The sequence below is a fragment of the Cervus canadensis genome, chromosome 21 (assembly GCF_019320065.1).
Source record: "Cervus canadensis isolate Bull #8, Minnesota chromosome 21, ASM1932006v1, whole genome shotgun sequence".
Classification (NCBI taxonomy): domain Eukaryota; kingdom Metazoa; phylum Chordata; class Mammalia; order Artiodactyla; family Cervidae; genus Cervus; species Cervus canadensis.
In genome coordinates this window covers 43,251,040-43,263,384 of record NC_057406.1, presented here as the reverse complement: position 1 = coordinate 43,263,384, position 12,345 = coordinate 43,251,040, and the positions used below count along the sequence as shown (strand labels likewise).

Below are 12,345 nucleotides of genomic sequence, written 5' to 3'. Positions count from 1 at the left end.
CGTCCCCTTCTCCTCCTGTCTTCAATCTTTCCCAGCATCAGGGTCTTTTCCATGGAGTCAGTTCTTCAGATCAGGTGGCCAAAGTATTGGAGTTTCAGCTTCAGCATCAGTCCTTCCAATGAACACCCAGGACTGATCTCCTTTAGGATGGACTGGCTGGATCTCCTTGCAGTCCAAGGGACTCTCAAGAGTCTTCTCCAACACCACAGGTCAAAAGCAACAATTTTTTGGTGCTCAGCTTTTTTATAGTCCAACTCTCACATCCATACATGACTACTGGAAAAACCATAGTTTTGGCCAGATAGACCTTTGTTAGCAAAGTAACGTTTCTGCTTTTTAATATGCTATCTAGGTTGGTCATAACTTTCCTTCCAAGGAGTAGGCGTCTTTTAATTTCATGGCTGCAGTCACCATCTGCAGTGATTTTGGAGAACAAGAAAATAAAGTCTGTCACTGTTTCCACTGTCTTCCCATCTATTTGCTGTGAAGTGATGGGACTGGATGCCATGATCTTAGTTTCCTGAATGTTGAGCCTCAAGCCAACTTTTTCACTCTCCTCTTTCACCTTCATCAAGAGGCTCTTTAGTTCCTCTTCACTTTCTGCCATAAGAGTGGTTCATCTGCATACCTGAAGTTATTGATATTTCTCCTGGCAATCTTGATTCCTGGTTGTCCTTCATCCAGGCCAGCATTTAGCTTGATGTACTCTGCATATAAGTTAAATAAGCAGGGTGACAATATACAGGCTTAACATACTCCTTTCCCAATTTTGAACTAGTCTTTTTTTCCATGTCTGGTTCCAACTGTTGCTTCTTGACCAGCATACAGGTTTTTCAGGAGGCAGGTAAGGTGTTCTAGTATTCCCATCTCTTGAAGAATTTTCCACAGTTTGTTGTGATCCCCACAGTCAAAGGCTTTAGCATAGTCGAGAAAGCAGAAGTAGATGGTTTTTGAAATTTTGCTTTTTTTCTATGATCCATTGGATGTTGGCGATTGAATCTCTGGTTCCTCTGCCTTTTCTAAATACAGCTTGAACATGTGAAAGTTCTCAGTTCACATACTGTTGAAGCCTGGTTTAGAGAATTTTGAGCATTACTTTGCTAGCATGTGAAATGAGTGTAATTGTGTGGTAGTTTGAACATTCTTTGGCTTTGCCCTTCTTTGGGACTGGAATGAAAATTCATCTTTTCCAGTCCTGTGGCCACTGTTGAGTTTTCCAAATATGCTGACATATTGAGTGCAGCACTTTAACATCACTGTATACACTGTATACAAATGCTAATAATTAAAATGGAGATTTAAGGATGAATCTGGTTCGTGGCCAGGCCAGGGTAGGCACCTAGGTTGCTGCTACTGTTATTGCAGGTCCCTTTTGCTTCCTGGTCACCCACTCCCGCTACCTAAAGCCAGAACTGCATGCCGGCTACTGACTCCTTGTCTGGGATCTCTCAGACTGAGCATGTGAAAAGTGCCTGCCTACCTCATTGGGGCCTGTGAGTCCCTAGAGGCACAGAAGGAGACTGATTAGGACTCAAGATTGCAGGGTCTCAGAGGAAAGAAGTATTACCTGGGAAATAAATTAAGGTAAATTAATAATTTATTTAGTTTGTTTGGGTTTTCCTAGTTTTTCCACTGATGTCAATTTCTGTTGCAGGATCCAATGCAAATTACTATTTGAAAAGGAATTGTCATGTGTCCTTGGTCTCCTCCAATCTATGTCTCATCCTGTCTCCTCTTGTCCTTCGTGACCTTGCAAGTACTAACAATTGAGGTTAAAGTTTTCAGGGTTTTTAGTTTTGGTATGTAATAGTTTCTTTACCCAATACTTCAGCAGGTAACTTGTTTATGCAGTACTTTACAAACACTGTGTTCTCTCAGAGTGAAAAATGAAGGGAAAGTTGGATATTAATGTAGAAACATCAAGATAAATAGCAAGACTGGAAAGCAATGTGTGTTATTTGAATGACAATTCTGATACCAAAAGTAAAATATATAAAATGAAATAATTTCTTTGGTCAATGCAGTAACAGCAAGCATTCAAATACTGCACGCACGACATCCAGGCTCTATAAAATGTTAAACTCAGCCATTTATTTGCATTTAACAGGAACCACACTTCAAAAAAACATGTGCACTCATTCAAACTTGTGAATAGTGAAGAATTATTAGGAGCAAAAGAACATTATAAAATCCACAAAATCATATCACGTGGATGACATTTCTAATTCTATAGCTTAATATATTTCAGAGAATGAAGGACAGAGTTTAGATTAATTGAAAAGTAGAGATGTCATGGCATGCAAAGTGGTATATGAACTCTAATACAAACTTACTTCAGAAAAACAGGATCATAAGGATTCCTATAAAGCACTTCAAAATAGCTGAGAATTCTGAAGTTTTGACTCATCATTAGCAACTCACAGAAGAAAATAACTACTCCTTGCAGTGATTGGATATTTTCACCCATTTCTGTGGCCTCATGACTTCATGCAAGTTTTCTCAATCCAATGTCACTTGAGTTTCTGAGGAGTTTGAGAAGTACAAGTCAATGATGAGAAACCATTCATCATTACTTATATTCATACTGCTGGAACTGAGAGATGATCTTCCAATGCAGGTTTTGCTTTTTATATTTCTGTTTATATCCTACTTACTGAGTGTCACTGGGAATCTGACCATCATTATATTCACTTTAGTTGACTCTCACCTTAAAAGTGCCATGTACTTTTTCCTCAAACACTTCTCCTTTTTGGAAACCTTATTCACCACGGTGTGCATTCCCAGATTCTTATACAGCTTATCTACTGGGGACAAGACTATTTCCTATAATGCTTGTGTTAGTCAACTATTTTTTGTCTTCCTTTTTGCAATAACAGAATATTTTCTCCTGGCCATCATGTCTTATGACCACTCTGTGGCCATCTGCAAACCCTTACATATGCAACTATGATGACCAGCAGAGTTTGTAGATGGCTTGTCGCCTGCTGTTGGATAGCAGGTTGTCTGGTCATATTTCCACCACTCTGCCTGGGCTTAAACATGGAATTCTGTGATTCTAATGGCATTGATCATTTTCTCTGTGATGCTTCTCCTATGATGAAAATCTCTTGTTCAGACACATGGTTCATAGAACAGGCGGTTGTTACTCTTGCAGTGTTGACTAAAATTGGGACGTTTCTTTCATATATATACATCATCAAGACCATCATAAAGTTCCCTTCTGCCCAGCAAAAGATGAAGACCTTTCCTACCTGTTCTTCTTACATGATTGTGGTTTCTATCAGTTATGGCAGTTGTATCTTCATCTATGTCAAACCTTCAGCAAAGGATGAAGTGGCAATTAATAAGTGTGTGTTGTTGCTTACGACTTCAATAGCCCCCATGTTAAACCCATTTATTTACTGCCGGGCCAGCCGGAAGATTTCAGCGAGCAACACGACGCGTTCCTTTAGGCTAAGAAAAAAGGAGACAGAACAGATGGGGTCGAGAGGATCGCTGCAGTCAACGATGATTCTTTATTTCTCAGGGTTACATATATACTAAACCAAGAAGAGAGGCATCCCAAAGAAAATTCTTCCCCATGTACATCATCTTTAAGATAACAATCACCAGAGCTCTCTCCTGGCGCCAAAGGCATCCTACTTATCTTAAGGGCAGTCGTGCAAAGCCATCTATCTGCACCTTGTGTGCATTCAAGGCTCACTAATGGTCTGTTAGGAGTTAACTCGGAGAGTAAATTCCAGAGGGGTGGCGGGACAGAGAGCTATGTCTGCGAACAGACCCTTGATAATCAATCAAGGCAGCTCCCAGAGTCAGCTCTTTCAAGCCGCTCCCCGCAGCTCCCCCTCTTTTATTTAGTAAAATGGCACGCCTGATTCTTTTGGCGTAAGTAATTACTGTGTAGGACAGCCTTGAAGTCCCACAGCTCTTTGACAAATTTCTTTATGATACAAGGAGTAATGCACACAATACCAGAAGCATGGCCACGACCCCTGAAAAAAGATGCCAAAGTGAGGTTATCGAAGGAAAATTGGAAAACAAACTGTTAACAAACTCTTCAGCATTTTCTGCCAAATCCATACTAGCCCGAGGAGCATTTTCTATATCAAGAATTTCCTGATGAAGTTGTAATAGATCTAAGGAAATGTTTTCATTATGCCAAATACCATCTAAATGTGATTTCACTCTGTCCCAAGGAGTTTCAGTATCATTATAAATTTTTGGTGTAACACAAATCCAACGATAGTTAGCATGACATCTAATTTTTGTTCTTAGCTTTAACCCTTGCACTTCTTCTCCCAAAAATCTTACTGCATCATAAAGCGCATTTAGTCTATCCTCTAATTTTCTATCTATATCTTCTTGAATCCCTAAAGCCTTTGAAGTGTTTTTTGCCAAATCGTCTACAATGCCAGCAGTATGCACAGATTGAGCTAAAGATACAGAAGCAGTAACAGCAGAAGCAATTAAAGTTATAAGCGTTACTACTCCTAGAATTATTAATCCTATCCCCCTTCGTGGCCTAGCAAGGGCTGTACGCACCTTATTCCACAGCTCAAGCCCTGACTCTTCATACCAAGGTTCAGTAAGGTTCACAGGCATCATGACGAAGGGCGGTTGTTTAACTATCAGAGCCCCAGAATTATTTTCCATACCTCTTATACAATTAGTCAGGGTACAATTAAAACAATGAACATGATATAGGCTAGCATTTTTAGAAAGAGTCACAGAGCCAACAAGGATCATAAAGGGATAGGGTACGCAGGCCCGAGGATATCTCCAAGTCTCATTCCACCAATACGCTCTCCAGGATAGTACTCCTTTGGTCTTTCCTCCAGTCTGTAAAAGGGACCCATCTGTTCCGAAAGCAGACAACAGCTTCCATATCTCAGTCTGATACACCGTGGTGCCACCAAGATTCCAAATTCTAGCTGCAAGTTGTCTGCCGCCTTCCTTTCCGGGGTTCCTGTTGGAGTCTGGCGACCAGTCCCAAAGGGAATGTGTGTCATTAGTAATAGAATATACAGTAGCAATCTCATCTCTACAAAGTTTCCATGGCACAGCTATATATCGTCCTTTTACCCCCAGGCCACAAAATGGAATGTCTTTAGGTCCGGTTCCATTGACTCGTCGTGCATATCCTGTGGATTTCGTAATGCTAGGAATATCCACTATCCAATTACGGCGGTCATGGTCATAATCATAACCAAAGTATTCTGCATCTGTAACAGTAAGACATCCTGAAACATTATGATTTCGGAAAAAGCACATTGGTAATTGTGAAGAGGATCCCGTATAAGAAATACTGGCATTCTGTGGAAAAATATGCTTATCAGAAAACCCCCCCAAAAGTATTGTGTCATTCACATACACAGGAACAGAACTCATTTCCCATCCAACAGGCTGTAAAAGAGGGGTATCAGGAACATACGCCCAGAAGATACTGGCTTCCATGGAACTTATCTGGTTTAAAAGAAGTAATAATGAAATTAATATACTAGTAGGAGAGGCAGGGGAAGGGTTGGAAGCATTCTCACACGCCATCTGTAACAGTTCCTGTATCTGCTGAGTTGTCGGCAGCAGGACCGTCTCCTGGATCGTGAGCTGTCTCATTCGCTCCTCCAGTGCTCTCCTCTGCCGTGCGTACCAACCTTTCCGGGAGCCAGCGCGGCGCTTCGGCATTCTGCGGGAAAACACAAACATGACCTCTCCCCCATATTAGAACTGGATCCGGCCCATGCCATCTGCCTTCTAGCGGGTCTTTCCACCTGACTAATGGCCGTGCCTTTTTATTATCATAGTGCCAAAAACGTTGAGCTGCTGATTTTCCATTTTTATCAAGGCTCAGAAAATTTAAAACAAACAAAGCATGACTAAGAAGATTGTTAGGCGTAATAGCATACAAACTCCCCCTTTTTAATTTTTTCAGTTGGTGCTGAAGGGTTTGATGTGCCCGCTCAACAATTCCTTGGCCCTGTGGATTATATGGGATTCCAGTCTTGTGTACGATGTGCAGCTGGGCACAGAAGGTTTGAAAATTGCGGCCAACATATCCAGGGCCATTGTCTGTTTTGATGCATTTAGGTAGGCCCATAGCAGAAAAACTCCGTAAGCAATGCTGCTGCAACAAACTTCTGGCACAAGGTGGGGCTATTGGCCATACCCTGTGGCAAAACTTTCCAATGATACCTACGCATTGGTTGGGAAAAATTAACAGAAGGAACACTAAAAGCAAATCGAGGGCAATCTTGAGGTGCTAGAGGAATAGTATAAAAGCAGTCTTTTAAATCTAGGATTATTATGTGGGCATTCCTAGGAATAGCCATGGGAGAAGGCAATCCTGGTTGTAATGCTCCCATGACTTCCATAGTTTCATTAACCTTTCGCAGATCCTGCAAAAGCCTCCATTTCCCAGATTTTTTCTTAATAACAAAAATGGGTGAATTTCAAGGTGAATTAGACTGTTCAATATTTCCCAATTCTAACTGTTCCTGCACCAGTTGTTGGGCAGCGTCAATTTTCTCTTTGGAAAGGGGCCACTGATCAACCCACACAGGCTCCTCAGACTTCCAAGTAATAGGATCTGCGTGAATTACAGGAGGATCAGAGGTCCCTTCTAAAAATACCCAAGTCCACTTCTTTTTGGTAACCTTTTTGTCTGAACAGGCGCAACAGTTCCCTGATTATTTCTTCCAAGTCCCGAGGTGGGAAGAAGCCCTTGATCTAAAAGCTGATTGCTAACCTGATCACTGGGGCTGTATAAATATACTCCCATATGAGTCATAACATCTCGTCCCCACAGATTTACAGGGAGGTTTGGGAGGACATAAGGTCTAATGTCTCCTTCGTGACCCTCATGGTCAGTCCAATGTAACAGCTCTGTACTTTGTTCAGGGTTATTAGTTTGACCAATTCCTTGCAATGTTGATATAGCTATCTGTTTAGGCCATTCTCGGGGCCAGTGTCTCTCAGCAATAACAGAAACATCAGCTCCTGTGTCCAGAATGCCTGTAAAGAACTTTCCATTTATTCTTAACGTTAACTCAGGACGATTATTAGTTATTGCCTGGACCCAGTAGGCGTCAGAGGATCCAAAGGCACCTTCCCCTCTCCTGGAAGCCAATGCTTTTCCTGTTTGCACTGCAGGAACCAATATCAATTGAGCTATACGCTGTCCACTAGCTATGGTGGTAATGCATTGTGGGGAATGGGCCATAATTTTGATTTCTCCTGTATAGTCAGCATCAATTACTCCAGGAGCTATGAGCAATCCTTTTATGGTGGAGCTACTACGTCCGAACAAAAGTCCCACGGTTCCATCAGGCAAAGGGCCGTATACCCCAGTGGGCAGAGCCTGCATTCCCATTTCAGGAGTTAATACTGTGTAGGAGGAGGAACAGAGGTCCAAGCCTGCGCTCCCTGAGGTGGCTCTGAACAAGTCTGTAACTCGCCTTCTACCATCTGATTTCCCTGCATTGCCCCATAACATTGTTTCGGGGCCAGGGGCTGGCCCCTCACCCAGTTTCCCGACTGCGAGGGAAGTGGGTGGCCCTGGACATCAATCTTAGATTTACAATCTTTTGCCCAATGTCTTCCTTTTTTACACCTAGGGCATAAATTAGGAGTTTTTATATTCCCTGAATTGGCTCGTTGGGGGCAAAAGGCAGCACGATGTCCAGGCTGGCCACAAACAAAACAGCCAGCATTTCCCCTACTAGGTAATCCTCGTTTATTTTTCATTTGCTGTTGATATAATACTTCTTTTATACTTTTACCTTGTAAAGCTGCAGCCAGGGTAATACCCTGCATATAGGAAGGTCCGATATCAGCACATATACGAATGTAATCTGATAGACCTCCCTTTTTTCTGTACGGTCTAAGTGCAGCCTGACAGGCAGAATTTGCATTTTCATAGGCTAATTGTTTAGTAAGCACTATTCCAGCCTGCTCATCAGCTATAATCTTACCTACTGCTTCAAGAAGACGAGCCACAAAATCTTGATATGGTTCATCAGGCCCCTGACGAATTTTTGAAAGATCCTCAGTCTTATTACTAGAGCAAGGGAGCTTTTTCCAAGCCTGCTGAGCAGCATTAGAAATTTGAGCATATGCTCCAGGCAAATAGTTCAATTGAGCATTGGTATTCTGGTAGGCCCCTTCCCCTACCAACATTTCATATGTAGTATTGATCCCTTGTCGCTGGTTTAGTTCAGCTATATGGCCACATTGTTCTGTAAATTCTGATTTCCATAATAAATAGTCCCCTCCTGATAAGCAAGCTCTTGCAATTTGTTTCCAATCACTAGGTGGCAAATTTTGACCTCCTAGACTCTCTATCATGGTCTGGGTAAAAGGAGCCATAGGTCCATATTGAGCACAGGCAATTTTTAATTCCTTTAGTTGTTTGAAAGGTAAAGCTTCATAATACCTTTGGTTTTCATGCTCGAATATCGGGAAAGTAGCGGAGAATCCCTGAACAGTTTCTCCAGCTCTTTGGGCCTGTTGCATAGCCTTTTGCAAGGGGGACAAACTGTGTGATTCACGAGTTATATTCAACAAATTTTCAGGTTTGGAAATAGGTGGAGGATCTAATCCAGTAATAGTTGAGGGTGCATAAGCAGGAGGTGCAGTAGAGATTGCACCAGCGCCTTCATCCCTACCTTCCCTTTTTATTTCTTCCTTTATTGTTATTAATAATTTCTGCATGAGTGCCTCCAGACCCTTTGTCGGAGGGGCAGCTGCTGCCTGCACATTCGAATTGTCAGTTACAAGTAATTCCCAGTGATCATCCTTATGATAAGCAGCTGCCTGTTCCTCTAAACTTTCCTCATCCTCTGGAGTCAGCGTTCCCTCATTTTCCTTCAAAGGTTTTGCAGATTCTAATTCAAAGTTTGTGGGTCTTTTCCCTTTAGGAGTAGCATAAACTTTAGGAGTAGCATAAATTGGTTCTTTGGGTGGGAGCATGTGTTTTAATTTACTCCCTTCCTCATGTTCAAAATCAAGGCAGTCTCTTATTAAAGACCATAATGAAAATGTTTCCACAGGAACCTTATTAGGTCCGTGGAGAGTATAATATGTTTGAATCTGTTTCCCTATCTTTTTCCATATCTCTAAACTCATAGTCCCTTCCTGTGGAAACCAGGGACATACTTCCTCAACAAAACTAAGAAAAGTCTGCAATTTTGTTTTAGTAACCTGCATTCCCCGATCCTTCAACATTATCTGTAACATATGCACAAACAACTGACAACTATTATCTTGTCCCATGGTTTATACTCTCGACAATATTCCTTCCTGCCCCTCAATATACAAATACACACACTCTTACTTACCTTAATAGTTTCAACGGGCAGCGGCCGCAAGGAACTTTCGTCGAGCCCCACGCTGTTGGGCGCCACTTGCCGGGCCAGCCGGAAGATTTCAGCGAGCAACACGACGCGTTCCTTTAGGCTAAGAAAAAAGGAGACAGAACAGATGGGGTCGAGAGGATCGCTGCAGTCAACGATGATTCTTTATTTCTCAGGGTTACATATATACTAAACCAAGAAGAGAGGCATCCCAAAGAAAATTCTTCCCCATGTACATCATCTTTAAGATAACAATCACCAGAGCTCTCTCCTGGCACCAAAGGCATCCTACTTATCTTAAGGGCAGTCGTGCAAAGCCATCTATCTGCACCTTGTGTGCATTCAAGGCTCACTAATGGTCTGTTAGGAGTTAACTTGGATAGTAAATTTCAGAGGGGTGGCGGGACAGAGAGCTATGTCTGCGAACAGACCCTCGACAATCAATCAAGGCAGCTCCCAGAGCCAGCTCTTTCAAGCCGCTCCCCGCAATTTACAGCTTGAGAAACAAACAAGTGAAACAAGCTTTTACAGAGTTAATCGGAAGGATTTCATTGATCTCAAAGAAGTAAAGAAATGTTGAAACTAAGCATAAAATATCAATTTAAAAAGAACAGTGGGCCTCAAGGTCACAATCTTCATTTATCAACTATTAAATCCTGGTATATTGTCTGTTCATATTAACATGCTCATACCACTGTTTTTATTGAATCTTGGACCAAAGTCATCTTTTCAATGCTTGATGAAATAGACAACTTGTGTCATTTCAACTCTTGTTGAAAATAAACTTTATCCAAGATGACATCTCATATGAAGGGAACGCAAAGGGCCTTACTGAAACTCTAACCTTGTTCTGATCAATAAAAGAACTATTAAATGTTACATGGAAAAAAATTGAATTATTGAACTGATAGGAAAATAGTGGAGTCATGGTATCCATTGCTTTTTTTAGTGCAAACATCCAAAACACATCTATAGGATTATAATTACTCTTCTTAAGCAGGAATTAATTATTCAAGATAAGAATGAGTTAGTTTGAGCAAAAGAGAATGCATTTTAATGCTGGAAAGGAAAATATATGACTTTAGAACCTGGAAATCCACATCGGCCTTGTAAAAGAAACTTTAAAGCCCAAAGACTTGGAATTTAGATTATTGGATTCTCTCTAAAGTAAAAGCACAACCTCTATGTTAATTTGTCACCCAGGTGGCCAAGACCTGGTAAAATCTGCTGACATAATAAATCAACTTAATTCTGAAATATATAATACAATGCAAGTCCTAAATACAGTAAATTAGACCAACAGGAGCCAAAATCTCAGCAAATTGAAGTTCTTGAGATCAAGAAAATTAAGCTAGCAAAATAAAAGAAGCCCTGGGTTATAGACAAGGAATCCAATATGAAGGCATAATTGTTTCCTCAATGATTTTCTTTAACATTCCAAAAACATATGGTATGACCTTCACTAATATTTTACAAAGGAAGATGTGTTCCTACAAGTATAGTGTGAAAATATCTATTTCAGATCCTTCTTTCAATTTTTTTTTGATATCTGCCCAGAAGACTGCTTGATCATATGGTGCATGCATGAGTAATAAGTTACTCAGTCATGTATGAATCTGGGCGACCCTATGGACTGTAGCTTGTCAGACTCCTCTATCCATGGGTTTCTCCAGGTAAGAATACTGAAGTGGGTTGCCATATCCTCCTCCAAGGTATCTTCCAGACCCAGGGATTGAACCCATGTTTCTTATATCTCCTGCATTGGCTGGCAGGATCTTTACCACTAGCACCTCCTGGAAAGCCTCTCCTTCTGCTCACATCTGGGTAAACTGATAAGAAAGCTCAAGCATTCATTTCTTTGGCACTGGCAGGATGTTGAAACCACATGCAGGTAATTTCATTCTATCCCTACCTTTTCTGCACCATAGAAACCCCAAGCCAGTTTTCTTTCTCTGTTCTCTCATGCCATTTTCAGACCAGGTTGGAAAGCAGAGAACTTCTGGTCTTCTCAGAGAACTTCATTATGTGAATAAGTAACCTTACAAACCCTGTTCATGTGTGTATGTTGTCACCCATCTCCACGTCCAAACCACATTTTGCATAAAGGCCCATCCTGTCCCTATGAGGGGTGAAGGATGGAGAGAAAACTACCACTTGGCTAAACACTACAGGAAATTCAAAATAATTGTCGTATGGTTCCTGTCTCCAAGAAATTGTCCAATCATGTTTCAAGATGTAATAGCGTCAATCAAGGTTCAGAGATACAAATGTTTTATGGTCACAGACTTAGGTATAATTCTTTATTAGGTCTATAACTAACTTTTTGGCCTCAGCTAGGGGTCACTCATATCTAATATAAAAGATAAGTTTTCCTGAAGAACCAATCTCTCCTATTTCTCTCTACTCTCAAATCTCCCAGATATTTTATAAATATGAATTGTATTTTCAGCCAGATGCCAAGAGAGTTCCACTTCTACTATTAGGTCCTCAGAAAGTCATAGCCAGAAGGAAGACCATCCTTGTTATAATAGTCAAGTTGCCATAAAACATTTTCAGTATCTTGTTTAAAAATCCCATATTTGGCAATGTAGGAAGTGAGGGTGATTTGTTTTTGGTAGATTATTAGTGTCCTATTCTGAGTTCATTTGTCTTTTTACAGGCATGCCATGCCAATCTTGGAAGGTTCTCTCATGTGGCGACATCCTCAGGAGATTTCAAACAACAGTGCTCTGATCACCTTGGACATTTGAGTCAACAGTGATTGCTAGCTATCAACACTGTAGGCTAAAAATGGTTTTAAAATATGTAACCAGCAGCAGCCTAATTGAACTTTCTCTGTACCCTATTTGCATGTTGGAAAATCAGAAAACATCCCCAGGCAAGATTTTCTCTCTCTCTCTTTTTTTTTTTCATTTATTTTTATTAGTTGGAGGCTAATTACAATATTGCAGTGATTTTTTTCCATACATTGACATGAATCAGCCATGGATTTACATGT

At 41.0% G+C, this 12,345-nt stretch overlaps 1 protein-coding gene and 2 pseudogenes across 1 annotated transcript; 1 reads left to right on the top strand and 2 right to left on the bottom strand.

Moving 5' to 3' along the window:
* Positions 1-12,345, bottom strand: part of LOC122423175 — a 95,115-nt pseudogene that overhangs the window by 840 nt on the left and 81,930 nt on the right.
* Positions 2,552-9,916, top strand: LOC122423648 (annotated as a pseudogene).
* On the bottom strand, positions 6,809-9,267 carry LOC122423639 (endogenous retrovirus group K member 10 Gag polyprotein-like). Its single transcript, XM_043440889.1, has one exon. The coding sequence runs from the start codon at positions 9,265-9,267 to the stop codon at positions 7,375-7,377; it is 1,893 nt and encodes a 630-aa protein (XP_043296824.1). The 3' UTR covers positions 6,809-7,374.